Below are 19,661 nucleotides of genomic sequence, written 5' to 3' on the forward strand. Positions count from 1 at the left end.
CTCCTTCCTGAACCCAGCTCAGCAGGAGGTCTGCTTGCAATCTGACTGAGAGTATCCTCTTCCGTCAGTTTAGAGAAGTGGGATCACTGGGCTAGCTACAAAGAGGAAGACCTGAGGGCGTCCTGCAGAGTGTTGAGAAAACTAAATTTGGAACCAAACAGACCTCATCTAGACCCTGGCTGGCTCAGCCACTAACAAGTCAAATTGGGGCACGTGTGTGGTGCAGTCGGCTGGGCAACCGACTCTTGGTTTCAGCTCAGGTGTGATCTCAGGGTGGTGGGATTGAGTCCCACATGGGGCTCCGTGCTCAGCGTGGAGTCTGCTTAAAAGACTCTCTCTCCCTCTCCCTCTGCACCCCCTACATGAATAAACAAATCTTTTTTAAAAAGTTTAATAATTACCCTTAAGATGCCTGGGGGGCTCAGTTAGTTAAGCATCTGACTCTTGATCTCAGCTCAGGTTTTGATCTCAGGGTTGTGAGTTCAAGCCCCACGTTGGACTCCACTCCAGGCATGGAGCCTACTTAAAAACAAACAAACAATTATCATATGGTTTCTCTCATCTATGGAACATAAGAACTAGGAAGATGGGTAGGAGAAGAAAGGGATAAAGAAAGGGGGGGTAATCAGAAGGAGGAATGAAGCATGAGAGACTATGGACTCTGAGAAACAAACTGAGGGCTTCAGAGGGGAGGGGGGTGGGGGAATGGGATAGACCGGTGATGGGTAGTAAGGAGGGCACGTATTGCATGGTGCACTGGGTGTTATACGCAACTAATGAATCATCGAACTTTACATAAAAAAATTTTAAATTAAATTAAAAAAAAACAACAACAAACAAAAAACCTTTACAGAGGCAACTCATGAAGTGGGAGAAGATATTTATACAGCACATCTAACCAATAAGCAATCAGTATCCAAAGATGCCTACAATTCAAGTTGAAAAAGACAAATGCAATAGAAAAATTCACAAAAGATGGGCATTTCATGGACAGCAAGTAACAAAAGATCCAGAAATACATGAATGTATGAACAATGTTCCGCCTATAATGGGCACAGCAATACTGTCATCACATAGCCGTTCTGAGCTCGCGCCCTCAAAGTCCTAGTAGGTGTTCAAGTAAGGTAGCAATTCCTAGGAGCAGCGGCAGCAAAGGACGAGAGCATAACACACTGATGAAGGGCACAGGCTTTAAAGCCAGACAACCCTGGTTTGAATCCCAACTCCACCTCTTAACCAGGTGACCTCAGGGAGGTTACTGACCATTTTCAGGTCTCAGTTCCCTCCTCTGTGGAAAGAATATGAAAATCCTTACTTCCATAGAGTTGTTGTAAAGAGCAAACGATGTGTTGTAAATGACATACCGAGCACAGTGAGTCAATAATGATGATGGTAAATCAAGGGCAGGATGAGATACCCCATTGAGAACCACCCCTCTCTTGACTCGGCGCCATGCCGGGGTGGGGTGGGGGAGGTAAGTTCGGGCAAAAGTGAAAATTCAATAAATAAGTGGGACTGCCTACCCCTGAATTCCACAAGCCAGCAGCTCCTCCAGATGGGGACAGAGCTCTAGACATCATAGCGAAGAAGCTGAAATATCTCAGCAGTAAAATGCTGAAAACGGGAGGGACAGGGACAGAAATAGCCGAGAAATGTATGAAACGATGCATTTTCCTGATTATGAATGAGGCAGAGCATCTTTTCATACATTCATGTATTTCTTGAGCATTAATTATCTCTCTGTCCATTAAATACCTGTCTTTGCTAGTTTTTCTATTGAGTTTGTCTTGCTCAACTTGAATTATAGGCATGTTTGGATACTGATTGTTTAGTGGTTAGATGTGCTGTAAATATCTTCTTGGGGCACCTGGGTGGCTCAGTCAGTTAAGCATCTGACTTCAGCTCTGGTCATGATCTCAGGGTCCTGGGATCGAGCCCCGTGTCCGGCTTCCTGCTCAGCGAGGAGTCTGCTTGTCCCTCTTCCTCTGCCCCTCCCCCTGCTTGTGCACTCTCTCCCTCTCTCAAATAAATAAATAAAATCCTTAAAAAATATATTTTCTCCCACTTTGCGACTTGCCTTTTCACTCTCTTAAGGGTTTTCTTAGTTTAAAAATTCTTAACTAAAAGCTCTTAATTAAAAGTTCTAAATTAATTCTTAATTTATTATTTTTTTCCTTTATAGTTAGTGTTTTTTATGTTCTGTTAAGAAAGTTTTCCTTAGGGGCACCTGGGAACCTCCATCAGTTAAGCTTCCAACTCTTGATTTTGGCTTAGGTCATGATTTCAGGGTCATGAGATCAAGCCCCACACTGAGCTCTGCTTTGGGTGTGGAGCCTGCTTAAGTTTCTCTCTCTCCCTCTGCCCCCCACCCCCCGACCCTGCTTGCACACATGCTCTCTCTCTCAAAAAAAAAATTAAAATTAAAATTAAAAACACTTTTTTTCCTAAACCAAAGTCATTCTTCTTTATTATCATTTAGAAACTTAATTTTTCTGCCTTTATATTTGGGTCTATAATCCATCGAGAAATGATTTTTCTTATATAAGATAGGGATCACGTTTTGTTGTTTTTCCATATGGATAGTTGATGTTCCCGGCACAATTTATTTTTTTTTTCAAATCCTTTCTCTTCTATTTTGTAATGTCACTTTTTAAACAGATCAAATGTCTACCCACGTGTGGTTCTGTTTCTGCACTCTTTACCGTGTTCCACTTGTGTTTACTGATCTTTGTGCCAACCCCACACCTAGTGCCAATAAGTTTTGCCATTCAGTAGAGCAAGTACTCCCAACTTGTTTTTCTTCTTCAGTATTGTTTTAACTATATCTGGCTCTTTGCCTTTCCATTTAAATTTTATTTTATTTTTATTATTTTTTAAAGATTTTATTTATTTATTTGACAGACAGAGAGGTAGCGAGAGAGGGAACACAAGCAGGGGGAGTGGGAGAAGGAGAAGCAGGCTTCCCACTGAGCAGAATGCTGGGATCATGACCTGAGCCAGGCAAGACGCTTAACAAATGAGCCACCCAGGCGCCCCACTGAGCCACCCAGGCGCCCCTCCATTTAAATGTTAGAATCAGGATGTTGAGTTCCACCCAAAATCCTGTTGGGATTTTTACTGAGATTGCATTGAATCAATCTGGGAAGAATGCATGTCTTGACAATACTGAGTCTTCTTATCCATGAAGAAGGGATGTCTCTCCATTTAATTGGGTCTCCTTTAGTATCTTTTTTTTTTAAGATTTTATTTATTTATTTATTTATTTATTTATTTATTTATTTATTTGACAGAGAGAGACAGAGAGAGCGCGAGTGGTGGGCAGGGGCAGAGGGAGAGGGAGAAGCAGGCTCCTCACTGAGCAGGGAGCCCAATGCAGGGCTCCGTCCTAGGACCCGAAGATCATGACCTGACCCGAAGGCAGATGTTCAATTGACTGAGCCACCCAGGCACCCCTCTTTTAGTATATTTTAATCAAGTTCTTTGATAATTTTCTCCATAAAGGTCTTGAACATCCTTTGTCAGATTTCTTCCTAGGCATCTTTTGTTTTTGTTGTTATTAGGGCTTCTTTCTTAAAATTGTACTTAATTTCTCAGGCATAAACATCCATTTGACTTTTATATCCAATATATTCACTGAACTCTTAGTAATTCTAACAATTTGATTATAGATCCCAAGTTATTTGTCTGTAGGTTCTGTTTCTGTATAGATAGTAAGGTCATTTGTAAATAATGACAGGGCCACCCAGTGCATTATACACAACTGTATTCAGCAACCTAATTCCTGTTTTACTGCACTGGCTAAACCCTCCAGCATCATGTTAATAATAAAGAAGATAACAGAATCTGTCTGGCTCCTAATTTTAAAGGGAAATCAATCTTAGTGTTTCACTGTTGAATAGACTTGCTATAGATTTCTATGTCCTCATGTCTTGGGTGTATTTCTTATAAACTGCTTAGAGTTAAAAAAAAAAATTTCCAATCTGAAAACCTTTGTCTTTTAACTGAAGGTTTTAGTCCATTTACACTGCTGATGAACATTGATATATATTGGATTTATTTCTATCGTCTTAACCATAACCTTTCTGTTGATATTACTTTTTAAGCTTTCCTTTTTCCTCTTTCCGCCATTAAAAAAATGTATTAAAAGTTTTCTCAGGGCTCCTGGGTGGCTCAGTTGGTTAAGCATCCAACTCTGTTTTTTTTTTTTTTTAAGATTTTATTATTTATTTGCCAGAGAGAGAGAGCGAGAGCGAGAGCAAGCAAGCACAAGCTGGGGGAGCAGCAGGCAGAGGGAGAAGCAAGGAGCCCAATGCAGGGCTGGATCCCAGGACCCTGGGATCCTGACCTGAGCCGAAGGCAGACGCTTAACGACTGAGCCACCCAGGGATCCCTAAGTGTCCAACTCTTGATTTTGGCTAAGGTCATGATTTCAGGGTTGTGAGATCAAGCCCCACGTCAGGCTCCATGCAGGGCATGGAGCCCGTTTAAGATTCTCTCTCTCCTTCTCCTTCTGCCCCTCCCTTGCCTAAAAAATGTAAAAAGTGTTTTATTTTATTTTTTTCTTTCTACTAGTTTGGAAGTTATTGACTATTTCTGTTTTTTCAGTGGTTGCCCTAAATGATTAACATACATTTCATCTTGACAAAGCCTGAAATTGATCAATAGCTTTATTTTCCTCATAAACAGTATGAGAACACTAAGGCACATTGACTCCAAGTACTCCTCTTCCTACTAATCTGCTGTTGTTGCTCATAATTTTAGTTCCATATTGATTTTACAACCTTAAAAAATAAAAAATATTACAATTTTTAAAACAGTCAATATTCACTGAGATATACATGTTTACCAATTTCTTTTTTTTACTGTTTCTTCTTGAGTCTTAGACTTTTCCTTCTAGAATAATTTTGCTTTTTCCTAAAGGACCTTGTTTAGAAGTTTCTTCACTGAGGGTCTATTTGTAGTAAGCATTCTCAATTTTTATTTGTACAAAATTTGCTCTCCCTCAAGAAATAGTGTTCCTGGGTAATGAGTCATAGGTCAATTCTCATTAATATGTTCTGGTTTACATTCCTGCTCAAATCAGCAGTCATTCTAATTGGTGTCCCTTACTAAGCCATCTGCCTTTTCTCTCTGACTGCTTTTAAGATTTTCTGTCTATGGTATTCTGCAATATCTCTATGATTGTCTCAACATATATTTCTGTATATCTTTCCTGCTCAGTATTCATTGGGATTCCTGAATCTGAGGATTGGAGTCATTGATCAATCCTAAAAAATGTCTTAGAATATTAATTCTTTTCATATTTTCTATTATCTTCTTCTGGAACTCCAATTAGATATATGGTGAACTTACTTTGCTCTATCTCATGTATATTTTAACCTTTTTTCTCTTTCTTTTTAAAAACTTTCCCATCTCTTTGATTCTCTGTGTGATATTCCAGGTGATTTCTTCTGATCTCCCTCTAGTTCACTAGTGCCCACTTCAACATCACCTAATCCAATTATTTTTTAAAGGTTAATTTATTTTTATTTTTTTAAAGATTTTATTTATTTATTTGAGAGAGGGAGAGAGAGAGAGATCACAAGCAATGGGTGGGACAGAAGGAGAGGGAGAAGCAGACTCCCCACCAAGCAGGGAGCCCAATGCGGGGCTGGATCCCAGGACCCTGAGATCATGACCTGAGCCGAAGGCAGACGCCTAACTAACTGAGGCACCCAGGTGCCCCCTAATCCAATTGTTAAATTTCAATGTGTGAAATTTAATTGGATTCTAGTTTTTTAAAAAAAGCAGCTATGGGGTGCCTATATCATTGACATTATATATGTCAATATATAATGGGACTCGATCCCAGGACCCTGAGATCATGACCTGAGCCAAAGGCAGACACGTTATTAACCGACTGAGCCACCTAGGTGCCCTGAAATTTAAATTTTCAATAGCAGGGTTAAAATATAAAATCAAGGAAGTCTAGGATGTAGAACAAACAAAAATAGGAAAATACAATAGAATTAGAGGAGGTTTAACATCTGATTTTTTAAAGTTTCAAAAAAAAGGAAAAAGGAATATAAGAAAGAAGGAAGGAAGGTAGAAGGAAGGAAGGAAGGAAGGAAATAATTGAAAGGGAGAGAAATGTCAAAGAAATAATATAATATTCCAGAACTGAGGGCAAAAGTCTCTATATTGAAAGGAGTCACTGAGTGCCCAGCACAAAGAATTAAAAAAATAAACTCACACCAAAGCCCATAAATGTGGCTTTTGGAATTGGGGAGGGAGAAATAGGAGGGAAGGGTAGAAAACCCTAAAAGCTTTCGGAGGGATACGGTAGGTCCCATACAAAGGAATGTGGATCAGACTTACACCATACTTCTCAACAGCACCAGATGCTGGAAGCAATGAAACCGGCCTTAAAAATTCTGAAGGAAAATGCTTTTCCACTTCAAATATCTAGCCAAATTCTCAATCACATGCAAAAGTAGAAAACAGAGTTAGCTGGGCAAGGACTCAGGCGACTTAGCTCCCATGCATCCTTACTTAGGAAGCTGCAAATTGTTTGCCAGTCCAATCAAGGAGTAAACCAAAGAAGAGTTAAGATCCGGGAAATGGGACTCCACCCAGAAAGGCACAGTCAGTCCCAGGCCACCGCTCCTCATCTGAAGGGCAGCCAGTCCAGGCTGTATGGGAGAATGAGGCTGCAAAGAAAGGCCTGGGGGAGAGAGCAATGGACCCACTAGGTTATCCGATGAGTTTAATACTTGGAAAAAATACTGCTGAGGAAAAGCATCGATAGATACATAGGAAATCAGAAAATTACAAAGAACAAGAGAAAAGAAACATTTATACAGAAAGGAAGTGTAATACAGCATAGCACTTAGCTAAGAAGTGAACAATATTCACCTAATCATATTCAAGTAAATACTGAATTTTAATTTTACCAAAATTTATGACATAACTATTTTGGGAAGATGGTGGGTAAAGCATAATGTGAGAAGTCTAAATCTCGTTTGTCAAAATAGGAACTCTGCTGATACTTTCTAAGAATAATAAATTAGGGCCGCCTGGGTAGTTCGGTCAGTTGAACCTCTGACTCTTGGTTTCGGCTTGGGCTGTGATCTCAGGGTCCTCAGATCGAGCCCCATGTTAGGCTCTGAGCTCAGCATGGAATCCACTTGGGACTCTTTCCCTCTCCCTCAGCCCCTCCCCCCGTGCTTTCTCTCTTTCTTTCTCTCTCTCAAATAAATAGATAAATAAATAAATCTATAAAAAAATAAAGAGAGATCCAGGATGAAAGATTGGACTCTTAAAAAAAACAATAAATTAAAAAGTAATAATATAAAGATATTATTTAGAAATATAGAGGTAAATACCAGAAGAAATCACTGAAAGAATTAAAAGTGGGGGCACCTGTGTGGCTCAGTCAGTTAAGTGTCTCACTCTTGATTTTGGCTCAAGGTCATGAGGTCAGGCACCAGGTCAGGCTCCACACTTGGCACAGAGTCTGCTTAAGATTCTCTCTTTCCCTCTCCCTCTGCCCCTCCTCCTGCTCTCTAAATAAATAAATAAATAAATAAATAAATAAATAAATAAATGAAATCTTTAAAAAAATGAATTAAAAGTGGCTGTCTCTGAGGAAAGGAATTTGCAGGGCAAAAGACTGCTATTCCTCTATGTACCTTTTGTATTGTTCGATTTTTTAAAAACTTTCTTCACGTGTAAATGTAATAAAAATATACTTATTTCTTAAAAGAACTGACCTCAAAGATTATATTGAGCTATTACGGTACTTCTGTAATGCTAATGTCATGGATTCAAACCCTACTGGACATAAGAATCTCTTGGGTTGCTTCTTCAAACTGGAGAGTCCCAGACCCCTACCAAGAATATTTGAATACTTCAGTCTAGGGTGAATCCTGGGAATCTGCATTTTTAAACTGGCATCCCAGGTGATTCTGATGCAGGTCGCCCGAAGACCACACTGGCAGGAGCCCAGAGGAGATGCAGGCTGGCTGGAGTCAGTGACTGGACAGGGCCAGCATCCCCCTCGGGGGCAGGCTGCCAGGCCCCAGTGTCCACCTGCATCGGCGCCCAGCTCTTGAGTTCGAGGTGTCCGTGGAAGCATGGTGAAACTTTGAAAAAGCTGGCTTTCTTGTGAATGTAATTCTGACACACATGTATCCTTCCTTCCCCACCCACGTTCTCTGCCTCAAGGGTCCTGAATTTGTAACCGTGGAAGTCGGTTTGTTGCCACGGGGCCTACTCTAACAGGGACTTGCGTTTGAGGCCGCGTTACCCACCCTCCACAGAGCAGAGTCCCTGAATGGCCAGTCAAGGTCTTTGGGGGGATGGGGCAGGGACACCAGGAGAATGAAGGCTTCATTAACCTCAGACAATGGCTTGGAGCAGATTCCTTCTATGCATTCAGCAGCCTGTATAGGATTAGTGTATACAGCATGTTTCGAAGGCCCCACGCTATACCTCATTGGCCACCAGTGTCAAAGGCATGAATGCCTTTTGCTGAGGCAGGGTAAGCCTCTCAGTAGCTATATTTTTTCTTTTTAAAGAAAGAATCCCAGCAAGGCTGATGGAAGTACCCTAAAGGTCTCCGAGCCATTGTGGCCTGTCCTGGGGCTGTCCCTGGCTCTCTCGCTCCCCTTGCTGGCTCCCTCTCTGACTGGCATGGTGTTGCCCCTTGACCGTGGGCTCCGGGGCCTCCAGCCAAAGCTGCTGACTCTGACCACGGCCTTTCTCTGGGCTCTGTTCATTTGCATCGCGCAGCTGAGGGTGGAGGAGCTATATAGGCTCCAGCCCATTCATGGGAGGATTAGGCCTGGACTGAGGGCGCAGGGGGAGGGAGGCCGCAGCGAAGGCCCAGCTCCACTCCCTGAGCGGTCACCATGCCCTACCTGCTGCCAGGATTCTTCTGTGACCGCGTGATCAGGGAGAGGGACAGGAGAAATGGAGAGGGCACTGTCACACAGCCCCTCAAGTTTGAGGGGCAGGATTTTGTGGTTCTCAGACGACGGTGCCTAGCTCAGAAGTGCCTCTTTGAAGACCGTGTGTTCCCAGCAGGTGTTCAGGCCCTGGGCTCCCATGAGCTGAGCCAGAAAACCAAGATGAAGGCCATCATGTGGAAAAGGCCAAAGGTAGGGATGGGAGGGGCGGGGCTTCAGGACTTGGGCACAGGAGGTCAGGTGGTCCAGAGCCTGACGCCGCGGATCCACGACCTGAGCAAGGGGCTTATCAAGGTTCTCTTGCGGATCTTAACCGCCTGAGCCACCATGTGCCCCCAGAATGCCTTCCTGTTTCCTCCTGAAACTGGAGATGTTATTTTCTATTCCTGATCCGGAGGTTATTATAACCCTTTACAGGTCTCTGAGCCTGCAAATATTTTTAAGAGAGCTGATGCGCTGGCTTCAATTCATAGTAAAATAGTAAGGCATAATTGATTATCAAGTCTTCTTGAGAGCGGGTATTCTGGGGATGGGAAAGTGGCGTGGCTAAGAGCACTAGGGCTCACAATTTCAAGGAGAGTTCCATGGAAGGTGGTGAACAGTTAAGAAACAGGAGGCTGTGGGAGGCCGGAGATGCCTTGTGAACCTTCCGCCTAAGGCTGGCTCGTTACGGATGCGCAGCTTCCCTTTGTACAGAAAGGTCTGTGCTGAGCAGCCAGGCTTCTTACGATGCGACGTAGTGCATCCACATTTAGGACCATGTGCTTTCTTGGAGAATTGATTCCTTTATCATTATGTGAGGCGACTCTTTATCTCTAATATTCTTTGTTACGAAGTCGGCTTCGTCTGAAATCAGTACACCTACCCCAGCTTCTCTTTGACTAGTGCTAGCATGGTAGGCCCTGCTCCAGCTCCCCAAGTCTTTATGCTTAAAGGGAGTTTCTCGTAGACAACAAACAGTCCAGCCTCTTTTCTTAATCCGTGCTCACAATCTCTAGTTTTTCATTGGTGTATTTAGACCATTCACATTTAAGAGATTATGGTACAGCTGGATTCCTATCTACCATGTTTGTAACTGTTTTCTATTTGTTATAATTGTTCTTTGCTTTTCCTCTCACCCCCTTTCTGCCTTTTCTAGTAATTTAATGTTCTATATGATTCCATTTTATCTCCTCTCTTAAGTGCATCAATTATACTTGTTTTAAGTTAATGGCTATGCTACAGTTTCCAATATACATTTACAAGTAACTTCACTCCACCTTCAAGTAACACTATGCCATTATACATGCAGTCTAACACTTTATAATAGAAAATGCCCAGGGCCTCCCTAGCTTCCCTTTATTCATTTCACCTGTGCATATGCTATCATAACACGCTGTTATTATTGTTACTTTAAAAAAAGTTATCTTTAGATTAAGAAAAAGAAAAATACAAGTTTTATTCTACCTTCATTGATTCCTTCTCTGAAGCTCTTCCTTTCTATATGTAGGTCCAGGTTTCTGACCCCTATCATTTTCCTTCTCCCTGAAGCACTTCTTTTAACATGTCTTGCAAGGCAAGTCTGTTAGCAATGAATTCTCTGGGTTTACTTGACTGAGAAAGTCTTTACTTCTCCTTCAGTTTTGAAAGATAATTTCCTTGCATATAGAATTCAAGTTTGGTGGGTTTTTCTTTCATCAATTAAATATTTCAATCCAGGGGCACCTGGGTGGCTCAGTCTGTTAACTGATCTCAACTCAGGTCTTGATCTCAGGGTCATGAGTTCAAGCCCCAGCATGGAGCCTACTTAATACTATTTATTTATTTTTAATAATTAATTACTTGATTGATTGATTTCAATCCAGTCTTTCCTGCTTGCACGGCTTCTGAAGAGAAGTCTCCTATAATTATTATCTTCATTCCTCTACAGGAAAGGTATTTTTCCCCTCTTGGCTTCTTTCAACATTTTTGTCTTTGGCTATCTGCAGTTTGAATATGATATGCCTAAGTATAGTTTTGTGTTGCTGTATTTTTCTGGTACTTACACCATTTGATGTTCTTTGAGCTTCCCGAATCTGTGGTTTGGTATCTGTCACTAGTTGTGCAAAGTTCTTGACCATTGCTACTTCAGATATTTCTTCTGCTCTGTTCTCTCTTTCTTTTCCTCCGGTATTCCAGTAATGCATGTGTTATATCTTTTGAAATTATCCCACAGTTTTTGGATGTTCTGCTCTGGTTTTTTTGGCTTTGGGGTTTTTTTTCATTATTTTTCCCTTTGCATTTCACTTTGGGAATTTCCTCTTGTCTCACTTTCAGTCTCACTGCTTCCCCCCCGTCTTTACCCAGTTTATGGGCGAGCCCATCAAATACATGTTTTAGAGTTTTTTATTTACATCATTTCCTTTTGATTCTTTCTTAGTGTTTTCATCTCCCTGCTTATATTACCCATCTTTTCTTGCACACTATCTACTTTTTTCCATTAGACTCCTTGACGTACTCATCATGGTTATTATAATAATGATTCCTAGCTGATAATTTTGACATCGGTGTCATATCTGAACCGAGTTCTGCTTTCTCTCTTCAGACTATTTTTGTTTGCCTTTTGGCATCCTTTGTACTTTTTGCTGAAAGCCAGACATGTTTTGGGTAATAAGAACTGAGATGGATAAGCCTTTGGCATGAGGATTTACGTTAGCCTGACTAGGAGTTGTGCAGTGTTTAATGCCTCCTACAGCTGCAGGTGCCAGAACCTTCAAATTCCTCTACTATTTTTGTTTTGTCCTTTGCCTCACGCTCTTCTTGCTTTTGGGCTTTCCTAGGTATTCCCCCTCAGTGTTCGCACCTTGAAGCTTGTCAGCTCTAAGTGGCTGTTATTACACGGAAGCCCTGTTAATGTGGTGTTCAGGTGGGAGGGGAAGTGTTCATAATCTAATGATTAAATCTCCATTTTTAATGGGCCTGTGTGACCTTCATACACATTTCCCCATTGGTATAGTGTTTTTTCCCTTCTTAGGTGAGAAAGGAAGGCTGAAAGGGGCGCAATGCCCTTCCCCCAACTTAGGTAAGACTCTGGAAAAGAGAGGGGTCTTTCTTAGATCTTCACCACGAGAACTTGGTGGGATTTTCGGAGGTAAAAACCATGAAAGTATGGGGGGCGGGGAGGATCGTCCCAAGACTGTGGACTCCAGAAGTTTCTCACTCTCATGCTAGTCCACACTTGGCCTCCAGAAATTCATCAAAATACCAGTTAAGCGTTCCCACCACTTCATGGCTTCAGCACTTCTGCTCTAGATAAGCAGATCTCAGCTGTAACTTTCTAGTTTCACTTATGTCCATATTTCAGGGTGGTGGATCGCCCTGCCACCTCAGTTTCTGATGGGTCCAAGCAAAGATGCTGATTTTCAGTCTGTTCAGCTTTTTCTTGTGGTATGGACAGGAGTGAGGACTTTCAAGCTCTTCACATGTTGGGACGGAACCAGAAGTCCTCCACATATATTTTAGCCCATCCTTCTAAGTGTATGTTTCTATTTATTTTATAATGCACAGTATATGTTAGGACAATCAATATACACATATATAATTTAAAACCAATAAGAATACTTACATAGGTTTGCATGTTTAAAGTATTTTACTGATGGAGGTAAATAATAGAAGTTTGGAGTCACTGTGCAAACCATGGTACCCAAGAACTGAGGAAATGGTCAACTGTTGCTTATGCTGGGACTCCATCACTGACAGATCCAGTCTCCAGGCTAAATTATAGCCAAAGGAATAGCTAGAAATCTTAGGTCCCCAAGCTGAAATGACAGAGCTGGGACCATTTACCCTTTGTTCATATCATCCAACATAAACAGGTCTCAGACCCTCTAGGGGATATTTACGCAATATTTTTAAGTAAGGAGAGAGGGAGAAGTAGGTGGTAGGGAGGGTGTATCTAGGCAAATCAGAGCGTGTTTACGAATTAACCTGCAATAAACTGATCCTCACCAAACAGACGTCTTTTATGAGGACAAACAGTTAAGAGCCTCTAGGCTGTGGGTTTCCTGGAGGGCAGGCAGGGACGATTTCCCATTTTTATTGTACCCTTAATTCTCCAGCTCTGTACATACCTGGGGGCTCAATTAATGTTTGGTGAACCGTGGCTGAGGTGGTATTGAAGGTAAATGTGGTATATTGGGGAACCTACTACCGCAAAAAGTATACCTGGACCTCCAAACAGAGGGACGAGATATCAGAGTAGTTGCTGTTGTCTTTCCAAGTAGCCAGCCCTGGAATTGGTGGGCAGTGGGAAGATGACGCGGGCTTCTGAATACGTAGTCCCGAGGAGAGGAAGCTATACCTGTAACAACTAAAACATGTAGCTACAAGTCACGTATTTGAGTCACTATAATAATATATTCCTTATAACAGGGCAGAACATCCAATAGCCAAGGGTTTCAGCTGACAAGTAACAGAGACCCAATTCAAACTAGCTTAAACCAAAAGAAAAGCTCCTATAATTTGAATGTTCAAGGGTGATGTTGGATTTTGACACACCTAAATCCAGCCCTCAAACCATCTCATCAGGACACAGTCCCTAATAGCATCTATCTATAGATCTATCTATCCTCTGTTTATCTATGTGCCATCACTTCCTTCTCTGCCCCCCATCCCCATCTGTTTCCTCTGAGTTGGCTTTATTCTCAAGCAGACTAACTTCGCAAGGGGCAAAGGTGCCACTGGCAGTTTCAGGATGACATTCTGCCAGCTTAGCAGCTCTAGCAGAAGAATGTACAGCTGACCCTTATTTAAACAGCATAGGGCCACTTATACATGGATTTTAAAAAAAATAAATCCAGTATAGTACTGTAAATGTATTTTCTCTCCCTTATGATTTTCTTAATAATATTTTCTTCTTCCCAGCTTATGTTATTGTAAGAACACAGTATAGCATACGACATACAAAATATGTGTTAAGCGACTGTTTAGCTTATCGGTAAGGCTTCCAGTCAAGAGTAGCTACTGGTAATTAAGCTTTTAGGGAGTCAAAAGTGATATGTGGATTTTCGATTGCTCAGGGGTCGATGCCTCCAATCCCAGCGCAGACCAAGGGTCTCAAGTCTAAATTTTTTTTTTCTCAATAGTTACTGCAAAAGTCTTAGCCGATACCTCATTGGCCCAGATTTGGTCATGTGCCCACCCCTGAACCAATCATGCTCACTCACTAATTGCCCCTACTATATGTCCGGAGCTGGGGGAAGGGGGAAGCTCACCAGAGGGGCGTGGGCTGACCGTGGAGTTGTTCCCCAGTGAAATGGTGAGGTGTAATTCTGGGAGAAGGGGCTTTTTTCCAAGGAAGCAAAACACTGGGGAGACCAAAAAACGTGCCCGCTATACCTTACTTGGTTTCTTTTTAAAAGGAAGGAGTCTTGGGGCACCTGGGTGGCGCAGCTGGTTAAGTATCTGCCCCAGGTCATTATCTTGGGGTCCTGGGATCCAGCCCTGCCTAGGCCTGGGGCTCCCTGCTCAGTCGGGAGTCTGTTTTTCCCTCTCCCTAGGCCCCTCCCCAGCCCCACTGCATGTGCACGTGCTCTCTCTCAAATAAATAAAAATCTTTATAAAAAAGGGGGGGGGCGACTGGGTGGCTCATTTGGTTAAACGGCTGCCTTTGGCTCAGGTCGTGATATCAGGGTCCTAGGATTGAGCCCCATTTTGGGCTCCCTGCTCAGAAGGAAGTCTGCTTCTCCCTCACTGCTTGTTCTCTCTTTCTTTCTCTCTCAAATAAATAAATAAAATCTTTTAAAAAATAATAAAAATTTTAAAAAGAGGAAGGAGTCTTATCTGGAATAATGAGTTTTACGTTTTCTTTGTGGGAAGTGGTTTTTAAAAACCACAATCTGGGGGATCCTGGCTGGCTCAGTCTGTAGAGCATGTGACTCTTGGTCTCGGGGTTGGGGGCTCTATCCCTACATTGGGCAAGGAGCCTACTTTAAAAATAATAATAGGGGCGCCTGGGTGGCACAGTGGTTAAGCGTCTGCCTTCGGCTCAGGGCGTGATCCCGGCGTTGTGGGATCGAGCCCCACATCAGGCTCCTCTGCTATGAGCCTGCTTCTTCCTCTCCCACTCCCCCTGCTTGTGTTCCCTCTCTGGCTGGCTGTCTCTCTCTGTCGAATAAATAAATAAAATCTTTAAAAAATAATAATAATAATAAATAAATAAATAAATAAATAAATAAATAAAAATAATAATAAAATCTTAAAAACACACACACACACACACACACACACACACACACTCTGGATGTTGATGTTCTCTTTATTACCAGATTGTTACTACTTCTAGATTTTGGGGGGAATTTTTTTGATGGGGGTTGTTTAGTTGTTTTTAATGCAGAGAGATAGGAAATATTTTCTTAGCAAAAAAATAAATCATGATTTATATTTATATATCTAATTCAACTTTAACATTGCAGAGTTGTTACTTAAATTATTTGATTTTATAATTTTACATATTTTTATGGTAAAAAAATCTTGGTACCTAATGACGTTAATATAAGTTCTTATTTATCATGTAGCATACATGTCAAAGTTTTAAAATAATGACATTATTATTATTATTTCTTATGATTCATATTTCTTTATGGTTTGGGTTTTTGACCTTAGGATATATCCCAAAAGGAATAAAGAATCAAAATATTATATTTTAAGTCACTTGAAGTAATTCTTTTTATGTGTGTGGTCGGTCATGCCACCAACTTGATATGCAGCTAGGCTCCTTTGCTTCAAGTTGCTTTCAGCTTTTATAGACTGCTTTTTAAACTGGTTTTTCCTTTAATTTTGGCTATTTATTTAAAGTAGGGTTCCATGCCCCACTTGGGGCTTGAACTCACCACCCTGAGATCAAGAGTAGCAACACCCTATGGACTGAGCAGCCAGGCACTGTTGGCTTTTAATTATGTACAAATTTACTTGGTTCCTAAGTCAAAACTCTTTTCAGTTATATTCACTTTTGCTTCCATCCCTATTCCCACTACCTTATTCTCTCCTTCCCCCTACAGGTTATCTTTTTAAGAATTCTTGTTTGGGGTTTATCCTTCCATTGCATTAAGAGTTTCAGACAGAAGGTGCATGTGGTATGATCTAAGCAAGACATTCCATCCAGGAGCAGGGAGAGACCCCTGAGTACAGGGAGCTGCAACTCACTCGGGTATTTTGAGTTGTCATGATGGGGGTGGCACGGGGAGAGAGACAGCGAGGGAGGGCTGGGTCACAGGGACAGCAAGACTTCTTCAGGCTCTGAGGAATGGCGTTAAAACCAAAACAAAGAATCTGCAATTATTTCAGAATTTTCGAAGTTAAAAAACAAAGCGTACACTACATCAAAAACTAATGAAGTACTGTATGGTGACTAATATAACAATAACAAAATTTAAAAAACAAAAAACCCTAAGACATAGAAAAAAAACAAGAGCACCCTCTGTTGGCCACTGTTGGGCTGCACATAATGTGTGGTAGCGGACTGAAAGCTGCTGGGCCGTGCGTACTGGGTTAGCTTGAGTAAAGAAATGTGCCCTCGGGGCACCCTGTTGTGAGTTCAAGCCCTCATATATATGAGGGCATATATATATATATGAGGGCATATACATATATATGAGGGCATATATATATATATATATATATATATATATATATGCCCTCAACTGACCAGGGGGCCTGCAAGGCCCACAGCAAATTTACTCTGCTCTCCCCAGTTCTCAAGTCCTACAGACCCTGGGGTATATGCTGACTCTAAATATCTATGTTACCACATCTTGGCAAGAAAGATCTTTATTTTCCTTCCTGCACTTATTTTCCTGGCATAGAAAAAGGAAACAGCCATGCTTTCTGCTGTCCCTTGCCAAAGATGTTACAGTAACGACACTGCCCTAACTCAAGGTACATTCTTACGCAGAGAGTATGTCAGTGTATGGGAACAATGTAGAACAATGGGAAAAGGAGGCATGTTTCTGGCTTCCACCACTTACCAGCTGTGTGTCCTTGGGCAAGTTCCTTAACCTCTCTGAGCCCTGGTTTCCTTATCTGAAAAATAAGAATGATAGTATCCAATTCACAGGCTGTTTCTGGGGGCTTAACTGTGGGATGTCAGTGCGACATTACCTAATGGGCCTCAATAAACAATAGCTCCTACTACTGTCGTTATTTCCTTTCTGTTTCACAGGAAATTTGTGAGAATCCCCGATTTATCATTGGTGGAGCCAACAGAACTGACATCTGTCAAGGAGATCTAGGTAGGCAAGTCCCCTGGGGTCCTATCCAGCCAAACAATCAAGGGCTGATTAAAAGTGTGGTTCCTTTACAGGAAGTAAAAGGACAATAATCTGTTTTTGCTCTGAATGCATTTTTGGGAGGAGGTTTTTATAATACTACTTCCGTACTTGTATCTATGTGCTGGTGATATCTTCATCTACTTTCCGTTCCCCCCACATCTCTCATCAGTTCTTTGCCTCAGGTCACGGGAGCTATGCCTCGTTCCACAGCATCCTCCCTAGAGTCTCAAGGACACTTGCACACCCCACCCCGCAAGATAGAAGCCCTGCTTTAACGGTACCCACCCCCTTAAAAGAGAGCTCTGGAACTGCGCACCAAGCACGTCCCCTGAATCTGCATGGAATCCCTAGGCACGCAGAAAGTGCACTTGTCACTCAATCTCTTGTTTAAATTGCCCCAGCATCGCTCCATAGGAAAGCAGCCTTTCCCCAAAGATAACAGCTGCCACGGGGATGCGGTCCCGTGCTCTGTCTGGGAGGTTAGCTGGCTCTTCCAGCAGACCTTCCTCTCAGGAAGTGTTCTCTTTGGTGTGGACCTCGGGAAAGCTCTGTGAGGCAAAGTTGGAGAGAACACCAATAGACATAGTTTAAAACTTGAGGGGAAAGAGCACCCAAGACCAAATGAAACGAATTTGGCTTATTTGGCCCCAGAAAGAGAGGCCAAGGAGGTTTCCAATATCTGGGTTCCTGCACCCAGGGGCGGGCTGCCTGCGGAGCCCTGGGCAAGCTCATCGTCTGGACCTTCTAACAGAAACTGTTTCAAAGGAGAGGCTTGCTTCTTCTGGGGGGGACAGGGTGGGGAGGAGGGCTGCTGGCAGCTCTGAGTCTCCCCTCTGCAGCCTCAAGGATGCCATCACAGCCACACAGCAAAACAAAAAACAAAGGCCTGGGGCGCCTAGGTGGCTCAGTCTTAAGTGTCGGCCTTCGGCTCAGGGCGTGATCCCAGGGTCCTGGGATCGAGCCCCACATTGGGCTCCCTGCTCCGCTAGGAGCCTGCTTCTTCCTCTCCCACTCCCCCCTGCTTGTGTTCCCTCTCTCACTGGCTGTCTCTCTGTCAAAGAAATAAATAAATAAAATCTTTAAAAAAAAATAAAAAACAACAAAGGCCTCGCAGAACTTAACCCATCCTTAGAGGGCAGCCCTGTGACTGTCAGTGTAGCAGGCATGCACCTTGGGCATTCTCTCTCTCTCTCTCTCTCTCACACACACACACACACACACACACACACACAGCAAAATGACTACACACATACTCTGCCGGAAGTTCAGGAATAAGAAAATATCCCCACCTCATTCCATCGTCAGATGCCTGGCTTTCCTTCCAGTACCAATGGGCTTGGCCGATGGCTCTCAGACGCTCAGCCTGCCCCGAGGCGGGAAATGCACTCACGTTGCAAAGATACGGGCAGTGCAGATTTCATACGGGTGTTAGGAAGAATGACCCAGTGTTGACCTACTGCTCTGTCTTCCCTGAGGTCCAAAAAGGAAGTGAGCTTATATTACAGATGGAGAAATTGCCTCCAGCCTTCAGGAAAACCAGTCAGAAGGGAGTAAGTTACCCTGACCGAATTGTCAAGGGACCGCTAGCCAACTGTTCTGGGTCGATACCTCTGGAAGTAGGACAGTGAACACTAAGTAAACTCGTTCGGCAGAGACATAGAAGCGTCAGCTGGGATCGGGTCTTTTTCTTCCCTGGAAGTAACCTGTGCCCTGTACTTGCTTGCAGGGGACTGCTGGTTTCTCGCAGCCATTGCTTGCCTGACCCTGAATGAGCGCCTGCTTTTCCGAGTCATACCCCACGATCAGAGTTTCACCGAAAACTATGCAGGGATCTTCCACTTCCAGGTGAGGTAACTGGAGTGTAGTTAAGAGGGCCAGCTGCTGTCCACCCACCCCCGGTCTCCTGACCTTCACTTCCCAGCAGCTTCAGGAAGATTCCACCCACCCTCCCAGCCTTGGCTGTGGGCAGTGACCCCCTTAAGGCCTCAGGCCTGTGAGGAAGCAGTTGTTTATCTCTGCCCCCTAAGCCCGTCCCCTACCCCCCACCTTCCGCTATGCCCCAGAAAGGCAGGAAGACATCCTGTTTGCTGGCCTGTGGATCTATTTTTGCCTCTCCAGCTGGCTGGCTGCTGTGTTATTACCCGTGGCCCTTCTCAAGTAGGTCCCTAAGATGTTAGCGCTGGGAATTCGTAGGGCCCTTTAGTTCACACAGGAAACACACTGCGTGACTATGGCTCCTTTTCTTGTTGCCCTTTAAGGTGGGTCTATATGGAGTCTTGCACTCACCTTTTCTAGGCCCTGGAAGGACAGTCTGGTCAATCTGGGGACCAGGCTTCTGGTTTTTCCCCTCAATGAGTCTTTTGTTTGCAGACTCAATTAAACCAATGGAAATTTTCTAGGTCCAAATTGTCCTGTCAGAGAGCCAAAT

General features: G+C 42.9%; 1 protein-coding gene and 1 long non-coding RNA gene across 2 annotated transcripts in view; one reads left to right on the forward strand and one right to left on the reverse strand.

Moving 5' to 3' along the window:
• LOC113241995 (uncharacterized) overlaps positions 1–18,964 on the reverse strand; it is a 45,909-nt gene extending 26,945 nt beyond the window's left edge. The window contains exons 1-3 of the long non-coding RNA XR_008957115.1: positions 18,523–18,964; positions 16,931–16,985; positions 13,131–13,275 (exon numbers count right to left, since the gene is read on the reverse strand). This is a non-coding gene — a long non-coding RNA (uncharacterized LOC113241995). The remainder of the gene's footprint in view (positions 1–13,130; positions 13,276–16,930; positions 16,986–18,522) is intronic.
• Positions 1–19,661, forward strand: part of CAPN3 (calpain 3) — a 50,012-nt gene that overhangs the window by 8,666 nt on the left and 21,685 nt on the right. The window contains exons 2-3 of the mRNA XM_026479925.4: positions 17,125–17,194; positions 18,960–19,078. Of these exons, the coding sequence (XP_026335710.1) occupies positions 17,125–17,194; positions 18,960–19,078 (189 nt within the window). The remainder of the gene's footprint in view (positions 1–17,124; positions 17,195–18,959; positions 19,079–19,661) is intronic.

Source organism: Ursus arctos, unplaced genomic scaffold (genome assembly GCF_023065955.2).
Source record: "Ursus arctos isolate Adak ecotype North America unplaced genomic scaffold, UrsArc2.0 scaffold_36, whole genome shotgun sequence".
Taxonomy (NCBI): Eukaryota; Metazoa; Chordata; class Mammalia; order Carnivora; family Ursidae; genus Ursus; species Ursus arctos.